At 40.6% G+C, this 26,372-nt stretch overlaps 3 protein-coding genes across 9 annotated transcripts in view; 1 reads left to right on the forward strand and 2 right to left on the reverse strand.

The window, feature by feature from the left end:
- Positions 1-7,619: 7,619 nt before the first annotated feature.
- RNF185 (ring finger protein 185) lies at positions 7,620-15,628 on the reverse strand. Of its 3 annotated transcripts, XM_063454569.1 has the most exons (8): positions 15,572-15,628; positions 11,266-11,332; positions 10,959-11,179; positions 10,755-10,773; positions 9,554-9,666; positions 9,380-9,434; positions 8,974-9,091; positions 7,620-8,507 (listed from the first exon to the last, which is right to left on the reverse strand). In XM_063454569.1, exons 3-8 carry the CDS (start codon positions 11,126-11,128, stop codon positions 8,410-8,412), a joined length of 573 nt encoding a protein of 190 aa, XP_063310639.1. In that variant the 5' UTR covers positions 11,129-11,179; positions 11,266-11,332; positions 15,572-15,628; the 3' UTR covers positions 7,620-8,409. The 3 variants fall into 3 exon arrangements, with proteins under 3 accessions (XP_063310639.1, XP_063310641.1, XP_063310638.1); XM_063454571.1 differs by lacking the exon at positions 15,572-15,628 and having other exon boundaries at positions 7,620-8,504; positions 11,266-11,533; XM_063454568.1 differs by lacking the exon at positions 15,572-15,628 and having other exon boundaries at positions 11,266-11,532.
- Positions 15,623-25,846, forward strand: C5H12orf43 (chromosome 5 C12orf43 homolog). The gene is made up of 6 exons (XM_063454567.1): positions 15,623-15,794; positions 17,050-17,107; positions 17,183-17,281; positions 17,365-17,432; positions 19,837-19,927; positions 24,220-25,846. Exons 1-6 carry the CDS (start codon positions 15,701-15,703, stop codon positions 24,758-24,760), a joined length of 951 nt encoding a protein of 316 aa, XP_063310637.1. The 5' UTR covers positions 15,623-15,700; the 3' UTR covers positions 24,761-25,846.
- The window catches only part of HNF1A (HNF1 homeobox A), a 43,016-nt gene continuing 41,772 nt past the window's right edge, over positions 25,129-26,372 (reverse strand). For all 5 annotated transcript variants that reach the window (XM_063454566.1, XM_063454565.1, XM_063454564.1 and 2 more), the window contains one exon: positions 25,129-25,256. In XM_063454566.1, coding sequence (XP_063310636.1) covers positions 25,129-25,256 — 128 coding nt within the window. The remainder of the gene's footprint in view (positions 25,257-26,372) is intronic.

Genomic DNA, 26,372 nt, shown 5'->3' on the forward strand with positions numbered 1-26,372 from the left:
ATAATTTCTCTAGAAGGAACAGTTCCTCATTCCCTCACCCTAGACAGAGAACAATACTAAGCATTTACTGCAGTGTAGAGTATGTGAAAATATATGTACATGACTGTGGGGTTTAAGTACAATTACATGGTATACTCTAAAAATGTATGCTTACACAACTGAAAAAGAGAAAAAGAAAAGTCCATTCCACAGCTAAAGTTTAGTTGGCTAATACATTGTGAAAGTTCAGGGACACTTTGTATCATAACAACCTATCCTCATTGCACAGGTTGCAGTGCATATAATACCCCCGCACAATGTAGCTTAAAATTGCAGTCAGATGCAAAACTTGCTGCAGCTATCAGAGACTGATTTAATAGTCTAGGGATTAGGCATGGTACCAATTAATCTCCCTCTCCCCCAAACACATTCATTTGTAACTTTCACTACCAAAAACATGTAGACATGTTTTTAGTTTTACAAGAAATGAGTATCAACTTGTAGAGCAACAGTTCCCAACCCATGGTATGCGTACCCCCAAGGGTACAATCCAGTGCCCCAGGGAGTACACAAAAAAAATGGTAATGACAGTGGTGCAACTGCCCCACACGGGCTGGGGACCGCAAGGTGAGCGGGTCCATCAGGTGGTCCATCCACTCAGGGCCACCCAATGGACATGTGCCATGAGGGTCCCAGTCGTGCGCTGAAGCACTTTAATAGCGTGATCCGGCCCCAATTTCTTCCCAGCAGTAGCATACCAAGTCGCACGGAAGGCAAGCGGGGCGCACCGGAGATAACCCTCAACAGCCACAGCCAGCAGAAGCCTCCCAAAGGTATATGTGTTTTGGGTGTCAGCATGTATGTAGTGTTTGTATCTGTATGTCTGTGTATCTGTGCGTATTTGTATGTCTGTGTGTTAGTGTGTGTATCTGTATGTTTATCTGAGTGTGTCATTGTTTGTATCAGTGTGTGTGTGTCTGTACATTTGTATATGTGTTAGTGTGTGTATCAGTATGTCTGTGCAACTGTATGAGTGTCAATGTGTGTATTTGCATGTATATCAATGTGTCTGTATATCTGTATGTGTGCCAATGTATCTGTGTCAGTCTTTATGTGTGTCAGTTTGTATCTGCATGTGTCTCAATCTGTGTGTCATTTTAGGTCTGTGGATCCACATATCAATTTATTATTTATATAGCGCCAGCAGATTCCATAGCGCTGTTCAATAGGTGGACTAAAGACACATAATTGTAACCAGACAAAAAGACACATGCTAGCGGGAGTGGGTGTATCTGCACCGTGGGGAGCCTGGAACAGAGAAAAAGAGAGATGGAGCATAGAAAACCATTATACTTTTGAAATAACAGTAACTATAATAATTATCAATATTTCCCTAGTATGATGGGTACAATTTATGGAAATAGGCTGCCAAGGGGTAGTCAATTTGAAAAAGGTTGGAAACCACTAAGAAAACCCATTCCACTAAGGAAATGTTTGCAAATGTGATATAAATAATGCCCCTCTCCTATAAGTAATAAAGGAATCTTCAAAAGATCATGACAGTTCTACAATCAGTTTGGGAGTAAAAGAGGTCTCATATCTCTACTAGCATTACTGCAAATTAGCATAATTTAAGTAGAAGATTTTTCCAATACTCCTAAATTTGGCTTACATTTAGCACAAATCATTGTTAAGGGATTGTTTACTACGATAAAAAAGAAAAGTAGTATAGAATTAAAAACCAAAGAGGGGCGGAGCCTAACCATCGAGCCGAACAGACGTGTTGAAAACCAGCTCCTACAATAAGCGACGAAAAAGGGGATATAAATCCCGAAAACGGACACGATCTGGAGCCAGAGTGCACTCACCGAGTCAGGGTGACCATGGGGCACCGAATGATCCGACAAACGAGCTTCACTTTGCCCGGGAACCCGAAACACATATATGGGGCCTATCTGCGACGGAGCCAGGGAGAGACGGCCGCTCTCCTGGTTGGTAAAGCCATATCTAGACTCCTTCACGCACTCACTTCCATCCCCCCCACCCTCTGGACCGGTGGGGGTTATCCCGGTCCACACTCGACTCCAACGGCACACAGCTGAGCATTTCACATACGCACGACCGGGACATGCTTACCAGCAGGCCCTCAAAGAGAATAACCAAAATGGCGGCAGGCACAGCAACCCACATGGCGAGTGTGTCACAGTCTCCAGCACCGGAGACTGCACCACCACAGCGACTGGAGGCATTACTGCTCCACCTCTGGGACTCACTCAAAAGGCAGCAACAAGCAGCTAGTCCCATGTCACCTCCACCTCAGTTGAAGGGTGAGCGGAACCATGCAAGGCGGGAAGCTGAGGGGGATACCCTTGGGCACACATTCGCCTCATCAACCCATCCACGCACAACTTAACCCACCCGGGCCGCAGGCCATAGGGCGAAGAGCCCGCAAGCATCGTCCACATTGGCGGAGGAAGAAGCAACGCAAGCGACGGACAACGACCTACTCCTCCGTCCCTCCCACAAGTGGAGTAAACCCGGACCCCAGCGGCAACCGAGTTTGTGGCAAGAAGATGCAGGCCTGCACACCAGCCTGGGGCTGGGGAATCACCCTCGCCGACACCCGCACCGCAACGGGGCACAGACGCCCAGCAACAGATGCGCACCGCATACACACCTGCAGAATGGCATCGACAACCTGCATGCCAAGAATCGGCATGGGCTGAGGGGGACTGGTTTGTGGACACATAATATTCATTAACTTTACCCCCCTTTTTTACTTTTTACTTTGAAATCTTTGATGTAGAGGACTGTCTGTCACTTTGCTTTGCACTGCTAAGACTCTCTCCAGTTCACACTACTGTTATGCCATGCATCACTGATAATGAGGGGGATATAACAAGAAGCCTGTTACCTCTTATGTAGCCCTACTTATTGGAAGATATAGTGCACTAAACTCCACAGTTTACTAGCTAGACTAACTTAGGCTCATCTATTTGCATGTACCTACCTTAAATGTCTTAAAGGAATGCTAGCAGGTACCCGGCGAATACCACTCGTTGTTTTTTCTGCTGTGACCTTACACACTACTTATTTACTATGTACCTAAGTTTTGCATAGCCTAATGTTAATCTCCTATAGTCTATCAGGATAGACGCTGATACTAGCTACAACACGCTTTTGTTACACGATACGTTTACATAATTAAAAAAGAGGCATCATCACTCAGGAAATGTAATTTCTTAAGCTAACGATGTACGTACCCTTTAATGTAATTCGTTTTTGCATTTCCCTCTCTTTGTTTCTGTATCCCATCTAATATGCTTCAATAAAAGAAAGATTGACAAAAAAAAAAAATAGTGAAATGTATTCAATATCTAGAAAAGTTCACAAAACCATCTAAGCTGCTGTTCAACTATTGCATTAAATATGGGTCAATTGTAGGTTGTTCCATAAATGAAAATGGTAAACAAATAATCATTTACTTCACTTGTTCTTAAAGAATATTAGAGACAGGTTTGGACTGACCATTCTGGCACTCTGGTCATGTATTTGGGGCCCACCGCAGTGAAGGGTCTGGCCACAATTCTGCAGTAATGGGTCAGTTGGGAATATCTGCAGATCTAACAGATTCAACACCAATCTATTACAAGCATGGTGCCAACATTGTGCACAGCCTCTCTTCCTCATGCAACATAAATAGATCAGAGTTTGATGTGATCGATGAGGTTGGGATAGGATGTTACATAATCTCTTTGCCCCTTTCACACAATGGGAAGGCGGAGATTCCAGGGGAGGCACTTGTGTTTAGAAACACAAGTAAGAAGGTAGGGTAGGTGATACAAGTAGATGGTAGAGTGAGAGATGCATGTTAGGGCCCAAGATTTAGGTAGAGCAAGAACACTTTTGGAGAGAGAAATGTGGATGGGGATATATGAAGTGGGAGAAAAGACTCACAGACTGTACCACATTCTCACAAATAATGTCACACTTCCGAAAATAACCAGGGATACACACACTGACATGCTTTACAAACACAACCCTGCATTCAAATGCATTGACATGTCAAATTCAAACAGTGAAATGCCTTTCATATACACACAATGCATACAAAACAGCATTACTGCATTTACACATACTGCCACTACACTTCCTCCGACATGCATATATATACATTGTTTCACTATGTGCACAAAACAATTTGATGTTCATTCACAGAAATGCTTTTAGTTACAATTATCCAATTATAAAGACATATGACTGAAATTTCAATGACATTTCTATTTGTCAGGATAGGTGGCCAGGGGCCGCATTTAAGAATTTAGAGGGACAGAAAATGCCCCCTGGCAGGTACTTTGAGACTTCTGCATTAAAGGGACACTATAGTCACCAGTACTACAGCTTAAAGGACCACAATAGTGCCAGGAAAACAGGTGCCCTGAGGGTGCCCCCACCCTCAGGCTGGATGGAGAGGAAGGGGTTAAACGTACCTCTTTCTCCAGCGCTGGGTGGGGAGCTCTCCTCCTCCTCTCCTCATTTTCGTCTGAATGCGCATGCGCGGCAAGAGCCGCACGCACATTCAGCCAGTCTCATAGGAAAGCATTTACAATGCTTTCCTATGAACGCTGGCGTCTTCTCACTGTGATTTTTACAGTGAGAAACACGCAAACGCCTCTAGCGGCTGTCAATGAGACATCCGATAAAGGCTGGATTAACCCTATTATAAACATAGCAGTATCTCTGAAACTGCTATCTTTATAGAAAAAAGGGTTAATCCTAGCTGGACCAGGAACCCAGAACACTTCATTAAGCTGAAGTGGTCTGGGTGCCTATAGTGGTCATTTAATGTAGTTGTTCTGGTGAGTATAGTCAGTCCCTGCACGCTTTCTACAGTAAACTTTTTTTTTTATTTTTTTTAAGAGCAAAGGCAATGTTTACATTACAGCCTAGGGATACCTCCACTGGCCACTACTCAGAGGGCCACTTGGAGGTGCTTCATGGGTCAGTGCAGCACAGTGTGCAGTGCTGACGTTCAGCGTCTCCACGCTCTGCATGGAGATGCTGAACTTTCCCTATATAGATGCATTCATTCAATATCCCCTGCAAATTGCAGAAATGCTTTACAGTAGGTGTTCACCCAGGGGTATGCAAAAGAATCAGTAATGGCGATTCCCAGGGAACCCCAGGGTGAGCGGGTCCATCGGGTGACCGAAGCTGCCAAGGTCACCCGATGGACATATGTCGTTAGAGGCCAGGGCTGCACTGTAACAACGCAAACAGGTCCCTTCTAGCCTGCAGGGAGAGCGGAGAGGAAGTGAGAGCCTCCCAACTCACTCAGACACAGCCTCGTGGGAGTGTGAAGCCGCAAGTGGAGGGCCAGGCTGAGAGAGGAGCAAGCCCCTAACTCTCATTAGTCCTGGCCAGTAAGAGCCACCCTCCTGCATCTAAATGTAGGAAACTGGATAATATTATGACCTGTATGAGTGTGTCATTGTTTGTATTTGTGTATCTGCATGTGTGTATCAGAGTGTTTGTGCAACTGCATGTGTGTCAGTATTTGTATCTGTGTGTCTATGCACCTGTGTCAGTGTTGTTTCTCTGTCAGTGTATGTTTGTGTCCTTATGTATGTCTTTGTATCTGTGTGTCTGTATGTCAGTGTTTGTGTGTGTATATCTGTGCATCCGCATTTGAGTCAGTGTTTGGATTTGTGTGTATCTGTGTGTCAGTACCTGCATGTGTGTATCTGTATCAGGGTGTCTGTACATGTGTCAGTATTTGTCTTGTATATCTGTGTGTGTCATTGTGGATATCTGGGTAAGAGTATGTATCTGTGTTTCACTGTATCTGCATATGTGTCAGGTATGTATGTATGTATGTATGTATGTATGTATGCATCTATATACCTGTATGTGTGTCGTGTATCTGCATGTGTGTCAGTGTTTTATTCTGTCTGTATCTGCATGTGTGTCAGTATTTGTGTCTGTACATCTGTATGTGTGTCATCGTGTGTATATACATGTGTGTCAGTTTGTATCAGTGTGTCTGTGCAGTTGCTGTTTGTATCTGTGTCTGTGCATGTGTGTCAGTGTTTGTATTTGTGTGTATCTGTATGTGTCTGTCAGTGTAACTATACATGCATGTGTGTCTGTATCAGTGTGTCATTGTATCTGTATGTTTATCTGAATGTGTATGTGTGTCTGTACATCTATACGTGTGTCAGTGTGTATCTATATATGTCATTGTTTGTATCTGTGTATCTGCATGTGTGTCAGTTATCATGTTGGTATCTCTGTACATGTCAGTCTATCTGAATGCTTATGTGTGCCAATGTTTGTATCTGTGTATGTGTATCTCCATGCATGTAAACGTTTGTATTTGCATGTGTCAGTGATTGTATCTGTGTGTGTGTTAGTATATGTCAGTGTTTGCAGCTAAGTGTCTGTATCTGCATGTTTGTCAGTGTTTATTTCTGTATCTGTATGTATTCGAGTGTTTGTATCTGTGTCAGTATGTGTATATCTGCATGTGTGTCAGTGTGTTTATGCAACTGTAGGTGTCATTGTTTGCATTTGTGTGTGCATCTGCATGTGGGTCTGTATCTGTATGTCTGTAAATCTCTAGGTGTCGGTGTGTATCTGTACCCGCCAATGTTTATGCAACTACGTGTCCGTGTTTGTATCTGTGTATCATTTTGTCTATGTATCTGCATTTGTATTAGTGTGACAGTGTTTGTATCTGTGTGATTGTGTGTGTCTGTATCTGCATGTTTGTCAGTGTTTGTATATACACATACATACACCTGTGGCAGAGGAGAAGCAGGGGAGCCTAAAGAAGAGAAAATGGGTTGATGGGGCAGAGAAAAACCATGTACATTTGAAATAACTATATTCATTACAAACATTTTGCTAATATGAGGGGTACAATTTATGGAAATGGGCTGCCAAGGGATACTCAAGTGAAAAAAAGGTTGGGAACCACTGCTGAATATTTGTGTGTTCTAAAAATATTGGATTGTTTACTGCCACCTGCTGGATATATATCAAATTAGAATTGATATAAATACACTTGCTATGCTAAAGAGCAGGGATTCCTTCAATCATCCAGATATTGGCCCTATTAACAATGTGAATGTCTTTGGATACAATTTGGTGCACATCTCTCTGTTTGAAGTTTGCAAATAGATGAATCTCACTGATCCAATACATGACTATTTATGTAATAAAAGCAAAAATAAAATTTACAAGCTAGTTAAAAGCACTCTTTCCCACACAATTTTCCATCCTGTTAAATCATTCCTGATACTAGCCAGAAACACAGGTTGAGGTGAAGATTACATAAGGAAGAAGTAGGCAGTTTAATAAGAGTACAACACATCATTCCAACATTCCCAGCTTTTATTCCACTCTCTCAGGACATAAGGAACTTGGAAACTGGACTTAACCCCTTAAGGACACATGACATGTCTGACATGTCATGATTCCCTTTTATTGCAGACGTTTGGTCCTTAAGGGGTTAAGCAAGATGTGGACTCCAATAAAAGGAAGTACAACATACAGATTGTCATAAACATAGCCCAGACCATATCTGCTTCTCTTCAATATCATGCATATGGAAAAAATAGCACCACTCAGATATACTGTTTAAATAGTGCAATTTAATTATAGTAAATTCATTTAAATCTCATAAAATTGAGGAATTATCACCCTTCTATTCCCAGGTCCAGCTCACAAAGGAAGTACGAAAGGTACACCATAGAGTCCATGGGTTCTCCTTCTTCAGAAGATCCAATAAACAGACCATTGGGTGTGCTGGACAAATGCCAGCCAGTAAAAATCACTGAAATTCACATTGAATTCCGTACTCTTAACACTGCTCTCCCCAGTGTGACTAACAGCCTTAAGATGCTCTCCATTGCCCCTGTACAGCCTTTTAATTGTTCTCCACCTCTTCTATGCCATCTTTACTCTGTGTTATGTTGCAATTATTCCACAGCTTCCTGCATTATGATATCTTTTGCTGCGCTTGTTTTGTATCCTGGATTTCGTTATGCTGTCCTTCACCAGCATACTGACTTTCCACTTTTATTGCAATGAACTTCTTGCTCAGAACTAAATATGTTCACATTGCTTAGGTATGTAGTGTTCTTCAAATGTTGCTTATACTTTTATCCCATACTCCCATCCCCATCTTCTACTGCCGCCCTTCTGGCTTACCCAAATCTGGAACCATTTTAGGTAATAGTAATACTTATTGCTTCTCTCTCCAAAGTGCAGTATTTCCCTCTTCCACTATACACAACTGCACTGGAGAGCAGGAATCTGATGACTGTACAAGATGAGGGGGCAAAGAACTGGAAAAAAATAATGCAATGGTGGGAATGTAGTCTTTGAAGGGGTACGGTCCATAGTGCCGCTCACTGGGAGATTACTTCAGGCGATCAGAAGCCAGAACATTATAACCAAGGCAACGAAGAGAAAGAGACGTGATAGGAACTGTTCATCTACGTATTGAGGTGTCCCAGGAACTGCTGTAAGAAGAATATTTTAATGACAGGGCAGAGATGACGCAGTATAAGAATTATTATCAAAGTTGTTGCCAAACACACACACACACACAAAAAAAAATCAGTGAGAAGAAAAGTCAATCTCAAACTATCTGCAAGTGGGAACATTACGAGTATTACAATGAGAACAGTGTAAAAAATTTATAATAATAATAATAATAAAAAAAATGATAAAAGGAGAGTAAAACATTTCAAAAACCAGGAAAACTGAGTCAAATTTTATTAGAAAACTGTAAGTAGTAACAATACACACTACACGTAGCCTGAGGTAAGCAGAAAAATAAATTATGTGTAAAAACAGAACACTGAAAACAACACGTTCAGTGACATGTCAGTGGTGGGGAACATAAATGTAGACAATTAATTGCATGGGGGGGCAATTGTGCTAAAAATGAACGGGTGAGCTGTAACTAGAAGTTGATAAACATACCTGGGGGAGGGCGGCCATCGTTAATGTTAAATGCTGTAGCGAATATTCCAAAAGGAAATGCTCCAATTCCAAAGGACATTTGGAACCCTCCATCTCCAAATCCAAATCCCTGGAAGCCCTGCAGAAGAGAATAAAAATATAAAACCAACTACTTAAAAGTGGACTGCAGAGCAGGCAAAATCATCATTCAGGTCATAGGTTATAGGAAATGACCAATCAAATCATGAGACCTGTAAAATATCAGAAGCGTGGCGCGGCTTCACTCAGCTTGTTAGTGTTGTAATTAGTTTTTCCCTTAGGAAGCTCGTTATGTGATAACTTTGAATGCCCACGAGTCTTTGAAGAATTACAGATTAGAAGCAATAATTTCATCATGTGACTCAAACACACTGCCATCTGTACTCACTCCTCTATTTTCTGGCTCCGGTCTTTGCCCTTGGGGCCTTGGTGGAGTTTTCTCTCTGTTGCATAGAGAGATGTATAGAATTACAAAGTGCAAACAGTCTGTGGCACACATAACGAGGCTGAAAACAAGGAAAAGCCAAATAACACAAACATTATACAACGCACTGCTCCTCACCTGGGATCTTCCTGTCCAGTGCTTCCTCTCCCGTATAGAGGGATCACTTTATCACGGCTGATTCCAGCTTTGCAAACTGGACAAACTTGACGGTTAGGTCGTGTTTCCAACCACTAATAATATAAAACATGCAGAGACCGGTTATATCCAATATGGCTTCTACAATATCCACCCAAAGCCTACACAGCTTTACAAATAGAGACTAGCCTGTTCATAGAAAGAAAGGAGATGCAAAGGCCATACCATGCAAACAATGTTCTCTCACACACACAGCCAGACTAAAACCAGGCCACAGTGAGTTTGCAAATGAGGGTGGATTTGATTTAAATCACAATTTAAAACACTAGTCAGTAAGACTCTAATTAAATTGTGAGTTTTATATGTAAAGACTCATTCTGGCTGGTTGTTAGAATTTTAATATTTCCAATTAAATGAAGATTTATATCTAAATAGATTAGTTTATCAGAACTGATTTTATACCATTAGAAATTCACAGGTAGATCATGATGAAATGATTGCAAGGTGAAGAATCACCAGTTTAACAGGTTAACCCCTTTCTGATGTTATGGTGTGCTATGCCGTCCTACAAAAGAAGGCTTTAACGCCAATAGGGCGGCATAGCATAGTCCTAATGATCTGACCTCCCTCCAGTCCTCATACATCACGATTGGTGGACCTGCCTGACAACCCAGGCTGTTCCCCTGCAGCTAATCCAGTCATTCTGAGCCTTGTGTTCGCTGTGGCACATGACTCAGATTGCCAAGATTGGCTGCAGGGAGAATTGGCAGGCAGGTCCAACAAAATATAATTAATGAGATAATTATATATCAATAATATATAAAAATACTCAGATGAGGATTAGCTGGTACAAACCCTACACTGAAATTACTATGCTAGCACCAACCAACACACAAAGAATAAAAAGTGCCACTATAAACACCAGATAAGCTAGCCTTGTCAGCACAATTTGTAAATACCTTGGTCAGTCCACAAAGATGCTGAGATTGCAAAAACAATACCGAACTAACAAAGGCCATTATTAACTTACAGAGCCAAACCTTTATCAGACTTTATTATCACCAATACATGCTATGTATTTTGATTTCTATTGCATAAAAAACACTGTGCAAAGTTGTTAAAATGTTTGGATTTTTAGAAATTAAAGTATATAGTAAATGAGAAGAAAACAGACTCAACTTACCTGGTGCAAACATGGCCAGCTACAATGGGTGAGAAAAATATAAAGTAATTAGCGACTTTACAACATTTTACAATACATGCCATAACTGGATCCCATCTGTATTTATATTTCCATCCCAGGAAATACTAATAGTACCCAAACTGCTAAGCGTTTAATATAACTCACAAAAGTCCCAGTATTGTATCTCTCACTCCATGCACCTACCAAAACAGGTGGCCACATAGGCTGATCACTGCATCCTTGGCTGTGTCCAGACATATATTACACTCAAATGTGCTATCCTGGCTGCTGCCATCTCCGTTGCTGCTTCCACTTGCCCCACCAGGGCTTGAGTTTTCTGCAGATGCAGAGGGAGCTGGACCTGCACTTGCCATCCTACTTGGCGTAGCCACACAGTATAGAAAATGTTACACCAAAAGAAACACCTGCCAGACAAACAGAATTGCAATGAAAAGATCATAAAATATATTCAGAGATATTTAAAACTGTAACACAGCCCACCCACACTTACCGAGTGATAATTAGCCTGCACTCCAGATGAAGGTGGAATTGCTGTCAGAATAGTCGTCTGTTAGTGTCTGTGGAAGAGAAAATTGAGCTTTAAGTGCAAGCAGCTTTTCACACTGTTACATCATGTCCCCAAAGAATAAACTGCTGATAGTTGAGAAAGGAACCAGTAATGACGCATAAAACCGCCACTACTAACAGGGTCTGCTAGAACTTGACAGATATAGTTGATCTTAATAAAAATTAAAGGGGAAACATATAAGGAGAGGAAATAAGACGAGGGAGTGGAGAATATGAAATTTAATTGTACCAATGAAACCCAAGACAATGACACTTTGCCTCTATAGTGAAACTAATATCTACATGTCACCTGTCTGCAACGCCCCTCTGAGGACACGGGTTACCAGACTAATCCCCTTTCCACAAGAATGGAAGGAACTAATCCCCTCTCACAGATGGCATGGCTGCTCAGGGACAGTAGAAAGGGTATACCAGTGTACATACAATAAAATCAGAAATACTGGTTCAACAAGTGCAAGTGATCAAGGCTGTAAGATTTCCAGAGTGACAGACTAGGTCACCATCACAGTATATTGCGTTAATTGAAAAGAAATTAAAATAAGTTAAAACACAAAATACATAATAAATTAGCTCAATTAGTGGACAGCAACATGAATAAGCAAAATAAAGGGGGAAAAACGAATTATTGGACATACTCAAATAGAGTGCTTACTTCACACATTTCTGTCTAGTTATAGAATATCTACAGAATATACAAGCATTTTTTAGCCTTTTGAAGGCTAAATCTTGTAGATGCAGTAGAAATCTGATAACTGGACTACAAGTCACTAATAAAACCTTGCACATGTTAAAAAAAAAAAACCGAACAAACAAAAACACTTCATAGAGAAGCATTTGATTGGACCATTCTCCGGGCTCAGAGTACATGCGCGCACTCTGACCTGGAAAAGTGATGGAGGACAGAGGGTACCAGGAAAAATGAATGAAGCTGAACATAGGGAGGCAGGGATGGAAACTCAAGCTTCCCCTTGCAATAGCAGTTTACTACAAGCTGGCAATGGACATAACTTTTCTACAGAACTGATATAAGCAGTCTGGAACAGGGTTCCAGGCTGCCTAAGTCAGGGGTGCAACTAGGCACACAAGAGCAAATATCTCTATATGTGCAGCATTTTAAGAAGAAGTGTTGCAGATACAGATTCCTACCAACATGGCTACTTCTAAAAGTAGAAGTGGTCATGGAAGTTGGTGTAACCCTTTAATTGTTAAGTCGATAGCACAGAATATATGACACGTTTGTAAACACACAATACACCTACGTAAAAGACTGGCAGGTCCAAGAAATCCATTTAGCTGACACCAACCATTTAAAATGTTTGGATAGGGGCCAGCAATTTGTTTTCCATAGCTGTCACTACATTGCACAGCAGCAAGACTTCCCTGGTACTGTGTATGAACAACACAAACTTTTGGAGATTTGCTCCCCTATTTTTGTAGAACTGACTATAGAAAAATATAGTATATAGTATAGACGTTTTAAAAATGATAGCAACAACTAATTTTACAAAAAACATACTCATTGCATAGTAGTCTACAAACACATCATTTCAACTCACATTTTATTTTTGTATATACAATAATACAGATGTGTAATATAAAATATACAACTTTGCAGGTACACTAAAATAAGAACTGCAGTGAATAATCAAATGACAATATGTAATCCAAATAACCAAGGCATTACATCTTCCCAACTTGGCCTATATGTCACAATTAATAGATCAATACATTGTAATTCGTAGTTATTTGTTTAACCAGTAACTTCACAGACCTCAGGCACCTAATTTTTAGAATATTTCATACAGAAGAACCCCAAGACATACATGAATACCAACAGAAATTAAATGTAGCTGTCCTGGTTACATTTAATTACGGGGTTTATTTAAGTAACAGCAATTTGTAATGAACTGATTACTAAAATGCAACATTTAGGTAAAATTACCCAAGCTGTAACTATAGCTGGGTGAGAGATTTTTTTCCCAATCAGTAATTTTAGCCTATATTTTGCAATTAAAGTGTAAGGTAACTACAATTCACAGACATTCAATCCCCACATAACTTTATAAACAGACACACATACAAAACCTTGCAAACACCCCCCAGCTAACACACAATACCACAGACAGCTCACATCACACATATAAGTACTACAAGCAATTACATACAAACATTTAACATCACAGGCAGCCCACATTAACACAATCTACAAAGAGCTCAGATACACACAACACCAAAGACACGATCAAGCCACATACTTAACACCTCAGACAACACACACATATTTATCATCACTAACAGCCTTCCCACATAAACAAAAGAGCACAAACAGTCCACAAACATACACATAACACCACAGACATCTTCACATACATAAATACCACAAACAGTGCACACGTACATAACACGGCAGGCAGCCTATAATCACACACACACAATACAACAAACATCCCACGCACACACAATACAACAAACATCCCACACACATGCATGCAATGCCAAAAAACCCTCCATGCACAATACCACCGTAAACACTAATATTTGGATAACTAACTCCATGGGAAAATGTGGTTAACTGCATAAAGGGGCCCAATATAGTTCACTCCTATCCTAGTGGCATCTGGCTGCAGTGGACGCTCTCAACCAGTCACTCCCCATTCACTAAACTGGCTTAAAAAGAAACATACCTTTCTCAAGCCAGTTTAGTGAATGGGGAGTTACTGATTTTGAAGCTTACCACTAGAAAAAACATTGTATTCAAAGCTTTCCTATGGGCTCTCGCATCATGTGACAGAGGCAACTTTTGGCCAACTGACGCTGGATGTCTTCATGCTGTGCATGAGGACATCCACCATCGGCTAAAACACTATAGGAAACAATTGATTCAATGCTTTCCCATGTGTTTGTCCTAATGATTGTGTGAGCGAGGATACCATAGTGCTAGGAATACAATTGTGTTAATTTAAAGTGAATTTTAAATGTTCAATGCTTTCCTATGGGGAAAATCTGACGCTGGAGGTCCGTGAGGATGTCCAGTTTCAGATAACGAACCAAAAGTCAGTTAGGATTCCAGAAGCCCTTGTGTGGCTGTCTGGTAGACAGCCACAGAGGGCAGATTTAGAGCTGCAATGTAAACATTGAAATTCTCTGGAACTGCAATGTTTAGCATTGCAGCACTAAGTGCAAAAGGGTCACAGCACCCAGACCACTTCAATGAGCTGAAGTGGTCTGGGTGCCTACAGTGTCCCTTTAAATTCACTTAGAATTCCCCCTTTAGTGAATAACCCTGTATATTTCAACAGGATTTGCGACTAGTAAATATGAGAATTTGTTAAAAAAAAAAAAGAAATGTAACAAATTTTGTAAACCTGCACTGCATTTGGTCCTTAGTAAATAGCAAACTAAGAAGTGAATGACACTAAAATAGCCAAGCTTACTTTAGCTTAATAGGATATATATATATATAAACAGAGTAGGTATCTTGGCACTCACTTTCTCCAAAAGAGGTTGATTTATGCCTGGGTGCAATCCCACGTTGTGGATATATAGAGAAATAAATCAAGAGATGCACTCTCAGGACTTTTTAAGTGAATAAAGAAGAATTTATTCCAATAAGTAATACATAAAAAAAATGACCGACGTTTCGACCCGTTCGGGTCTTCCTCAAGATCCTGAGGAAGACCCGAACGGGTCGAAACGTCGGTCATTTTTTTTTATGTATTACTTATTGGAATAAATTCTTCTTTATTCACTTAAAAAGTCCTGAGAGTGCATCTCTTGATTTATCTCTCTCTCTCTCTCTCTCTCTCTCTCTCTCTCTCTCTATATATCCCTTTATCTGATGATTTATTTGTGCTATTTATGTTCCAGGTCACTTTATATTGCAGTGAATGATGATTTTCTATTCGATGTATTGAATCCCCGTCACTCTGTGTACCGGACAGACACCATATGTCACTGACGGTATACATGGAGCGCATTGTGTGGGGCCAGCTGCTGGGGGATTGGATGTGAATGCCGATACTGAGTGACAGGAAGCCCCAGTTAGTGGCAGGCTACGGCAAGGTATGGGCTGTCCGGCCAGCAGCTGACCTATCCGGGTTACCCCCAGAGCAGGCTACGGGCGGACGGGCGGCGGGGCTCCCGGTGTCAGGCAGGAGGCCCCCGGGCCGGAACTTACCGCTCGCTCGCGGTGTGACGGTATGTCCGCCTTGCCTGTCACAGTAACTCACCGTACGGCGACGAACTCCACCACCCGCGGCCACGGGCTGTCCCACCGCTCACACGTCACTTCCGGGTACAAAGTAGCAGAGCTGCGGGCGGTGCGCGGCCCTGACACGGACACGTGACTCGCCTGCAAGATGGCGGCGCCCAGGAGCGAAGCGCCGGTCTCGGACTCGGATAGCGGCAGTGAGGATATGCAGCGCTTCCGGGAGGCGGCCTGGGAGCCACCGGGTGAGGGAGCCGGTAGGGTAATAGGCGCGCGGTGCTTCAAACGTTCCTTTTGGTGGGGGGGGCTGCATGCTGGGGGTCTGGGTAGCAAGCATGTGTTACACATGGTATAACTGCTGGCGACTGTCCCCAGAGAAGCTCAGGACTGGAGGAATAACAATCAGAATGGATAAGGAATGGCATGGGTACATTACAAAAGATAACAGCCATAAAGATTAGTGTGGAATAATATTAGTGTACTGTGAATTAACCCTTCCCTCAAAAAAAAAATAATAATCCATAAATAAGTATCTTGAGTCAGCAAACAGGGGAGCGATGGAGAATCTTAACCCAGTTGGATCTTCTGCTCTAAGTCATAGCTATTCTCCAATCATCTCATGCATTCTGAGGAATGTAAGGACGAAGTAACTGATGAGCTGCTAGTGTCATGGTTGCTTGGGGACATTTTTAATAATATTGTTGCAATGAAGGAGGACAAGGGTGTGTTACATTACTCTGGTGCCCCCCTAAAAATGGCCAAAATGACTGCCTAGTCCCCTCTGGATAGAGAATAGAAAGTTATCTAATATCCCACAAAGCTATTAAATAAATTATCACTATCTCAAACTATATATTCAATGAATAGGTAGAAGATATTTATTAAAGGAACACTATGACATTAGGTATACAGTTTTGTATTCCTAACGCTATAGTGTCCCTTACCCCCACCCCACAAACACACACTTTCTCTGAAACAGCGATGTTTTACATTTCAGGATTAAAATGATTCTATAGTGTTAGGAATACAAAGTTGTATTCCTTACACTATAGCTCCCTCTGCACACCCCTCTCTGGCCAATAAAGGATTTGAAACCCTTTCTGTACTTATTCGATTCCAGCGCTGATCTCCCTCAGCACCAGGTCGGCACTCCACCTCCTTTAATCCCTTAAGGACACATGACATGATTCCCTTTTATTCCAGAAGTTTGGTCCTTAAGCGGTTAATGTCATCCAACAGGGTGGAAAGGCTAATGTGCATGTACGGCAAACGCATTATGCCCTCCCCATGCTGGATGCCCTCATGCTATAGTCTGAATTCTCACATGTAATTCATTTGGACTTTTCATTTATTTCATGACTTTGTTGTAATGAATCTGATTGGTACATAGCTCTCAAATCATCTTATGTATGCTTTGGTTCACTGTGCATATACGTCCTTAGTATTCTAGCATTTCTATGCAAACACTCCATTTACTATTTGTTGTTTATTATGTCACAGGTATTAAACCAGTTCAGCGCCAGGAGAAGGCCGTTCCATCTACTGCTCCAAGTCTTCGGTAAGAAGCATTGGTTACATTTTATAGTGAATAGAGTGCTTGTTACCCTTTGTATAAACATCTCTTTTTCCATAGTGTGCAGGCTGACTGCCATGAGCATGATGGTAATGAGCTGCAGACTACACCTGAATTTCGATCACACATTGCTAAAAAGCTAACCGCTATCCTGGATAGGTAAGACTCATGGTATTAGTTATCAAGCTGCTCTCCTAATATGTCGGGACAGATTTTTATTAATATTATATGTTACTTTTTAGTTGCATCAAAGTAATCCCAGCAATCAGTACCCTTCAGACTGAGCCTATAATGGATACAGAAGACAGTGGTGAGTGGCGACATTACTTGTCTCAGTAATTATGTTGCTGTTTTATAGGAAGACATTGCTCCCTAGTACCGGTCTTATCTACCGTAAATGTGGTGTATATATTACACAAGGTTCGTCTACATTAAAAGGTATTTATTTAGAAGGCAACAACACAATACTATAAATGTATCACAAACATACAGCCCAGACCCACGGATCAACAACCCTTGTAAATCTATCTATCTATATAGTAATCCCCTTCTCCACACGTTTGATCTCACCCACGGTTAGGCCTTCACATCTAGTAATGGCTCACTGCTGCAAGTTCGACATAACATCCACCAAGGAAGAAAAGGAAGCAACAGAGTGTAACATGGTTCACGAAGATAGCACATGGCGTCTGCACATCTGCTCTGCAGCAGAGCCAAGAAGGAACAGAGAGGAATGAGGATAGAGGGGGAGTGGTTATCTCTTTCCTGACTTGTAAAGGTATTGAATTACCATATCAAAGGTTAAGCTTATCCCCCTGTAAGAAAGATCTACATGACCCCTGGTCACCATGTTAGTTTGATGACAGAATGTTACCACAAAATGGAATATATATATATATATATATATATATATATATATATATATATATATATATATATATAATCCTATTGCCAAGGGTGTGAATTACCGTGCATTGTATGTGCTTACCAGTACAGAGTTTATGTAAACCGTTCTGGCAATGTTTATTTCTGTACTTGACTGGATTCGGTATCTTTGAAAAGCTTAGCAAAGAATATTAAATTGAGGCCTTGATCCATACAAGCCTCATGGTGAAAGGCCCACTAGATAACTACTGCCCAAGTGGAATGATCAGTGACCCTTTGGAAAAAGGCAGAAAATTGAAAAAACTAAACACATCCTAAAGAGCCTGTTTGCTTAAACATAATACTTAAGGACATGAACAATATCTACATTTTGCAACAGTCTCTCTGTAAGTTGCAGTTAAAGAATGCCGCCTTGGGCAGAAAGTAGTAAAGAGTCTTCATGACTGCGCAGTCATTATCAAAAACTAGTAGAGGGGGCTAACAAAATAGAACCAAAAGTTACCTTCCTGGCAGAGGAAATTAGAAGCATCAGCTGTGTGCCTCCATTAGAGCGAATACGAATACGAAAACGTTGAGGTGCCGCCATCAACACAGCTGGAATAAAGATTTGATCCAACATTTCAAATCCTCTGCAGAGGGTGGTTTCATTTTTTCATTTTTCGAATATGCAGCACCTCCAAAAAGAGAGTTCTTGTGCTCGCCCTTGAAGTAGTAAGTTACATCCTCCCTAGTTGGTCCTGAAGAGCATGCGGAAACTCAGAACTGGAGTCCTTCTAGTCAAGCTAAGCAGAGAGCAAGCAGCCTTCTCCTTTGACAAAGCAGGCATATAGGCACATCACTAGTGTGCTCAGCAAAACTGAGATATTTTACTGTAGGGGCTTAATGTTAAGCAAGTTAGCAATTACAGCCTTAACGTCGTCCTGGAAGTCGGATATTTCTCCAGTGACCAAAAGCAGCCAAGAGCGCAAACAAGAGCAGCAGTGAAACTCACAAGTTTTACCGTCCCAAACAACTGTGCAATGGCCACGTGTGTCTGAGAGGTCATGGCTCTTTCTTTGCCACCTTAGATCAGCTGAATTGACTGACCTTAATGTAGGAACTGTGTGGCTTTTGAATAGACCATACCCCAATAACATAGCTTCAATTCTATGCTGAGGAAAGTGGGGGAATACCGTGGCAAACCTCCAGTGTCCGTCCTAGGTTGCTTTACGAAGGAGTGGCCAGGGGACACCCTGACACAGATTGTGACACTTACCTGCGGTGCCCTGAGTGTGCCTTCAACAGAGACGATGCACCTTGTCTGGTGCTAAGGTCTGGCCATCTGTAATTAGTGAAGTCAAGAGACCTTCAAGAGAAGGCATCATCTGACATACTGGGGAAGTAGAGTAGAGGCAAATACTGCCTACCACAGCAGTCAGCCCCTGAGTCATATTTTTAGCATGTGCTGCACACTTTTGTTATAAGTTTTATAATTTGGTCACTGTGCTAAATTTAACCATTCTACTTAAGTTGAATAGGTATACTCTATATTCATTTAGCCGAGTATATAACTTGTTCCACACTTTAGAGAAAAGATTGACCACATTTCATTCCTTATTAAGTATTGAATTCCTATTACAGACCTGTTGCTTGACTTCTGTTTGCTTTGGAACACGGTTGCAAGGTTCTGTCATGTTCAGTTCATAATTTCTATGGGATCATAAACCGCCCCTTTATCCTCAATGTTTTTTTCTACCTTACATTGAAATATAACCGAGAAACATCAAATTAAAACACACACACATATGCCCTGTATTTAAGCCTCTTATTATTTCTCCATTTATTATCAGGTTTTAGATTGTTCTGCACGTCCATCCCTGGGGACACTGGGACTGCAAAACCCACTACTACTATGAAACGCAAACTGGCTTCCTCTAGCAGGTAAGTCCTCATCCATGCTTACAAACTCACATGAGGTTGTGTTGTGTTCTCTTATCAGTACTGAGCTAGCAAAAAGTGATTCATACCAAGCACTGATCAAAAACTTTGTATGTGTGTATAGAGTGGTGCAGTAGTAGCTGCTCTGAGTCACATGTAGCCGAGCACCCTACATATCTGGAATTCTATTTCTTCAAATAAGTACTAGTTCCTCCAAAGACCCAGACACACACTCTTTGCTGTCAGCTTGCGGAATGCTGTAAAAGTATGACTTCCTATTCTGGAGTACCATTTTACCAGTATGTTGCACCACACTAGCAAGTATTGACACCTGATTTTATTATTTTACACATTAGCCTCAGAGATGGCAGCCTTAAAGGGACACTCCAGGCACCCAGACCACTTCTGCCCATTGGAGTGGTCTGGGTGCCAACTCCCACTACCCTTAACCCTGCAACTGTAAATATTGCAAAGTGCAATATTTACCTTGCAGGGTTAACTCCTCCTCTAGTGGCTGTCTACTAGACAGCCACTAGAGTAGAGGGCACTTCCTGGTTTCTAGCACAAGTTTTGCTGTGCTAGAGCGTCGCTGGACGTCCTCACGCTGTGTGAGGACCTCCAGCGTCGCTAAAATCCCCATAGGAAAGCATTGAAAAGCATTTTCAATGCTTTCCTATGGAGAGGTCTAATGCGGGCGCATTAGGTCTCACCAGCCGGCGGGCGTGATTAGTCTCCCCTGCTGGCTGACGTGATGAAGGGGAGGAGCGGCGGCGGACCAAGAAGCAGCAACGAGGGACATCAGCGGGGGTCTCAGGTAAGTCACTGAAGGGGTTTTCATCCCTTCAGCAACCGGGGATGGGAGGTAGAGGGGACCTGATTGTTTTCCTGGCACTAGAGAGAGTCCCTTTAACCACCTGTCACTAAAGAATGGTACAAGGTGATTGATGAGGTATATATTAGAACATTTAAAGGGTGCAAAATGTGATAGATAATTTAAGAAGATGCTGAGAAATTACCATATTTGTTACTATGTCTGTATAGTAACAAATAAGTTAACTGAGTGCATAATTAATACTGTGTAACTAAATGGCAAAACAACATGAATTTTTTTTATATTTGATTGTACATACAATATAATGGTGAATGCAGTGTGAAAAAGAAAAGTAAAAAAAAAGTAATTGCACAATTCTGAAATATAAATTTGCCTTATTAAAACTGGTGCAACTTTGTTCTAGTGTGGTATAATTTTGGTAAAAGACAAGTAAACATTCTAACCCTCTTGATCTGTAATAGTCTTCTCAAAACTGAGAATACAAAATGTTTGTAGAAATATGTGTATCAAATGTGCTCTACTCCTCAAACTACCTAGATATTTAGCTATACCAGCTCAGTTTATGAGGCCATATCAGTATTATCACCCTGTATCACAACTGATATTCTAACATTTGTAAAGGACTGTCAATTTGTATTTGATAACTTCCATCAGGGTGTACAGAGTGGGAGGATGAAAGTCATTAAAAAAGAAAAAATAATCACAAAAATAAAATTGCGGTCTGTTAACATTAGAACATTAGTCACCCTAGTTCTGGTCCAGAGGTGAAAAAACTGTTATTTTGTTTTAAATGGGCAATGCAAGCTTGCCTCTTTTCTTACTTTCTCCCAACCTATGTTATTTATGTTTTTACTGCAATATTACAACTGGACATGACATTGTATATATGTTTGTTTTCTCTCTACTAATGTGGCTGCACATATTTTTTTTTTTTTAAAGGGTTGCTATGAATGCACCAGGATTGTCTGGGAGTTTAAATACCTTTCTGGTGTAATCCATTAAGGGTATAGGCTTTAATTACGTTAGGTCTGCATCAGGACATCCTAAAGTTTTGGTGTGAGCATGGTTAAATCCCTGCACACCCAGATAAACCAAGGTATCATTTGATACTTGGGGTTCCCCTCTGACAGCTGGGGACATATTTACTGGCCCCAGCCCTTTAAATGCCATGTAAGGCTCTCAGACACTGTGCCTATGCCTTTTCAAAGTGGTCATGGAGGAAGGAATCTGGCTGTAATTGAATCACTGCTCATCACGAGTTATTTGCACTTGTATGCAGTGGGCTAGATACACTTCGGGAACTCTTTCCAGACTGCCAAATTTCAAATCTGTGCGTATTTTACATCTGTCATCTGCTCGCTCTGCAAGCTGGCAACATACATAATATGAGTCTCCCCTTGCGGGTTCTGCCTTGTTTCCCTCCCACCTCCCTATCCCCTCCTTTTTTCAGGTTTTATGTTTTTTTTTTTTTTTTTTTTAAGGCTCCTTCCCCATGCCAGCTCAGAGCTGGTTCTTAGGTAAGTAAAAACTTATTTTATACTACTGTTTGGAAGGGAGGGGAAAGCTAAGAAATAATGCCTAATAGGGCATTTATTAATTTAAAAAGAAACAATATGAGGATTGGAGAAACCCTTTAATGCTGTGCTAGTTATTCATATTGGATATTAAAACAAAGCCCTTTTCTGCATTTAAAAATAAACTATTTACAGTGGAACAGACACTTGGCACAAATTTTAGGTTTTCTTTTGGTTCAGAAGTTGGCCAATTGCCTCCATCTTTTAAGGGGTTAATGAAGACTTCCTGTAGAAACAGATCTTGGCGATTTTCAGCAGATGTAACCTTTAACCCCTCAAGGACCAAACTTCTGGAATAAAAGGGAATCATGACATGTCACACATGTCATGTGTCCTTAAGGGGTTAAAGCACAGTGTAGTCTTTGTGAATTATTTGTGTAGTGCATTACGCAGCTGGGTTATCTCCATTGTGAAGTGTCCCTTGAAACCGTTTCCCCTACATCTAAACACATTTATTTACTTATTTGTTTATTTAAAAAGTGTATTACCAGTAAGAAGAATACATTGGATTTCTTTGGTCTTGTGTCTTGGAGAGTATAAACAATACAATGAGGTGGTTACAAGGATACATTTAAAACAAATATATACAAAACAAATAATTAAACATTTGCAATGATTTCAGCTTCATTGTGGATAGCGAGACTTTAAATTGGTGGGGAGTTTGTGATTTCCTGGAAAGTTACTTCACAGTAATGGAGCTCTGTAACAGAAGGCAAATTGACCCATTTCTAAAGTGGGCTAATAAGTAAAATGCAGGAACTAGAGCAGAGTATATGGCAGTGAGCATAGACAGGTAATGTGTGAGGAAACTTGCAAGGGAACGGTTTAAAAAGGCAGTGGGCAGTGTTCTCTCTTTATTCTTCTTCCTTGATGCTAATCCCTTCCTCGCCTGTTTCTTGGTGTGTGTTTTTTTTTTTTTTTTTTTATTATACTGTACAGCATAAAGAAAAACATATAATGAGGTTTTTCAATAAAAAGTTGACTGCCTTTTTAAGGTTTTGATTCAGTTTTTCAAACTTTGGTGTGCATGTAAATTAAATATTGTTGCTTGGGAAGGTGAAAGATTGTTAGAATCTAGTCCGCTCCAACTGTTCAATCGTCACTTTTGTGGGTTTTTCTTGAACACATTTACGATTAAAATTGAGTATTTTAGAGTTGTTCCCATTTCACAGATTACTGTTTACGTTTTCTGTAAGAATTGAATACTAACAAATTTATTGTACATTTAACTGAAAGCAGTGAATTGAGAGCGATTTTTACAATATTGACCTGACATATAGTAACTAAGGATGGTCGGTCCCTAAATAAAAAAAATGTAATCTGTCTGACTACTGGATTCTTCTTGGACATGATGTAATTATCCAGTCCCCCAAATTCAGTAGAAAGTGATTTTTTTTGAAGGAGATTGTTTGGTCCATTAAGTTTACAATGAATTGACTTTGTGTAATTTTATATCCCTTAAAAAAGGTATTCTGTTTGTTTTCGATATTAAAATCACCAGGAAGGTTTGGCAATAAGCACTATATGCTAAAGGTAGGGTTTGTAAATTAACTTAAGTTGGAAGCAGAACAAGAATGATTTTTCACAGAAACCTTTAGTGACTTTTCTTTGTACATGATAATGCCCCCACATATTTTTGCTCACTTTATTTCTGAAGCACAACTGCATTCCAGAGCAGTATCTGAAGATGTGTAGCTTCCTAATTTTTTATCAAGGTTTTACCTATACTATACTTGACAATTGCAATGTATGGTAGATAGCCCTTTGCTCCAGTCATTGTTTTTCTTTAACAAATATTGTGCAATCTTGTTTTTTTTCCTCAATCACTGGGTTTTGTGTAAATCTTTTAGTTTAAATACAACTCACTAATATAACTGTTTTTTTCACAGTGAGGATAGTGAAGAGGAGGAGCAAAGATGCCGGGAGGCTGCTGTATCAGGCATTGACATCCTCCAGAACAGCGCATTGCAGAGTATACATATAGCGAACTCCAATGAAACCTGTGACGGTCCAAAAAAGAAGAAGAAACGAAAGAAAAAGAAGAAAAAAGACATAGTAGAAGATGTTCTTCAGACAAAGACAGAGAGCAGTGGACTGAATGCAAAAAAGAAGAAAGACATAGAGGATGAAAAGGGAAACATTCTTCAGACTAACACAGCGTTAAATGGATTCAGAGTGGAAAACAAAAAAAAGAAGAAAGAGGATAAAGTGGGAGATGTTCTTCAGACAGAGTGTGTTGGACTGATTGTGAAAAAGAAAAAAAAGAGAGACATAGTAGAGGATGGAGATGTACTTCAGACAGAGAGCAATGCAATATATGTGAAAAATAAAAATAAGAAAAAAGACATTGTAGAGAATGAGCAGAGTTTAGCAGGCGATACCCCTCAGGCACAGAAAAAGAGCAACGGGCTATGTGGGAAAATGAAATAAGAGCACACCAATGGGATATTGTAATGAACTGGGGAACAAATCATAGAAAATATCAGATTTCATCAATGATGACGTACTTTCCATTTCAGGAGTCTGCGAGAATCGCGTTGTAGCATATGCATGTCAGTGAAAGGCATGGATGTTCTGAGCTGACACTACAGTGGCTGTCTGTAACCTGTGTATATTCTCCATTGAAGTCTATGTTCAGCTGATATAAATATTTCCAAAAGTCACTCCTGGCGATTTCTACCATTTCTGTCTTTCACTGGCATATCCACACAGGAAGGAAAGCTTATTCATCCACCCACAGTCGACATTTTGCCACTTGCAGCTGTAACACAGGTTTGTTTCAGAGAACGTCATTAGTGTCATTGTGAGGATGATGCCATTTGTGTGGAAATAAAACTGTCGATGGAGCTGTGTGAGGGAGACAGGAGGTGACTGTGACTCTCTGGGGTACTGGAATTCTGGTAGTGTGCCATGCTTGCCGAGGACACTGCGTGGAAACAAAGATCACATTGTCAATAAGCGCTTTCAACATCTTGTCTTTATTCACCTCTTAATTTTTGGCTGACCAGGCAATTGCTCTGAAAAGTCAAATGTAATACTCTGGTGCATTGATGTCAATTAGTAACATGATCTGCGGCTAGTCATGATCACTGCGAGCTTCTACCAAGCTCTGCTGAAGTTAGCAACTCTTCTTCACAACTGCAAATGATCCTCAGCTGGAATGTGCTGCACTGTGCTAAGCCTGGCAGTACAGGTACACTGGATAATAGCTCTCCGCCAGTCAACCAGCCCTGCACAGCAGAGCTTCGCTCAGTGGAGCTAATGGAAGCTCCTTGCAGATAGTGGTGGTAAGTTCCAGGCAGAAGGCAAGCAAGTTATCAAACTATTTGACTACTTAGAACAAACAGAACAAAGGATACAGGTAGCGCCAAAATAAATGCAATATTGTGGTAAGTAATCAAAAAAATCTTTTACCAAGTAAAAGATAAAAATGTCCTTTTGCGGTTTTAAGTCTTCAAATGTTGAATAAGTGATTTTATTATTATTTGTTTAAATAAAAGTAAGAATTTTAGACTACCTATTTGCTTTGGGACAGTCTTTTATACTTTTATTTAGTTTTTATTTTATTTAATTTGTACCTGGCGCAACCTGTTTCCCATACATATCAGGTCCATCATCAAAAGTATCCTATGTGGGGATTGTTCCACCCACGCTGTTACCATAGAGCGGTTTGTCTGCTCTCAAAATTGGAAGTACATTTCATTTTACTACTACTTATTTGCAAATATGTAGAGCACTATGGGTCGTCTTTTTCTTTAATTGCATATAAACTACACTACAACTACTGTTTGAAGGATATCCTACAAGTGGGGAGTTGAAATACCACTGTAAGCTGTTTTACCGAGAGCTGGTTATAAATCTGAAAAACGTAGGTTGGCAATTTTTAGTTCTGCATTGTCTATAGTCCATAGACTTACAATACTGCAGTATTGGTCTCCTATTTTATCTTTTGCATATGCCATTGATGTGATACCACACGTGATCTTATTCAACATTTGAAGACTTTTAAAACCTCAAAAGGACATTTTTTATCTTTTACTTG

The sequence above is a fragment of the Pelobates fuscus genome, chromosome 5 (genome assembly GCF_036172605.1).
Source record: "Pelobates fuscus isolate aPelFus1 chromosome 5, aPelFus1.pri, whole genome shotgun sequence".
Lineage (NCBI taxonomy): Eukaryota > Metazoa > Chordata > Amphibia > Anura > Pelobatidae > Pelobates > Pelobates fuscus.

Excerpts from the sequence above, each read along its gene's own strand:
- RNF185 (XM_063454569.1), bottom strand. The coding sequence starts at position 11,128 with ATGGCAAGTGCAGGTCCAGCTCCCTCTGCATCTGCAGAAAACTCAAGC. Across the intron at positions 9,435-9,553 it reads ACTGGACAGGAAGATCCCAG|AGAGAAAACTCCACCAAGGC; the intron begins GTGAGGAGCAGT and ends TCTATGCAACAG. Across the intron at positions 8,508-8,973 it reads CGATGGCCGCCCTCCCCCAG|CAGTTCCTGGGACACCTCAA; the intron begins GTATGTTTATCA and ends TTCTTCTTACAG.
- C5H12orf43 (XM_063454567.1), top strand. The coding sequence starts at position 15,701 with ATGGCGGCGCCCAGGAGCGAAGCGCCGGTCTCGGACTCGGATAGCGGC. Across the intron at positions 15,795-17,049 it reads GGCGGCCTGGGAGCCACCGG|GTATTAAACCAGTTCAGCGC; the intron begins GTGAGGGAGCCG and ends ATTATGTCACAG. Across the intron at positions 19,928-24,219 it reads AAACTGGCTTCCTCTAGCAG|TGAGGATAGTGAAGAGGAGG; the intron begins GTAAGTCCTCAT and ends TTTTTTTCACAG.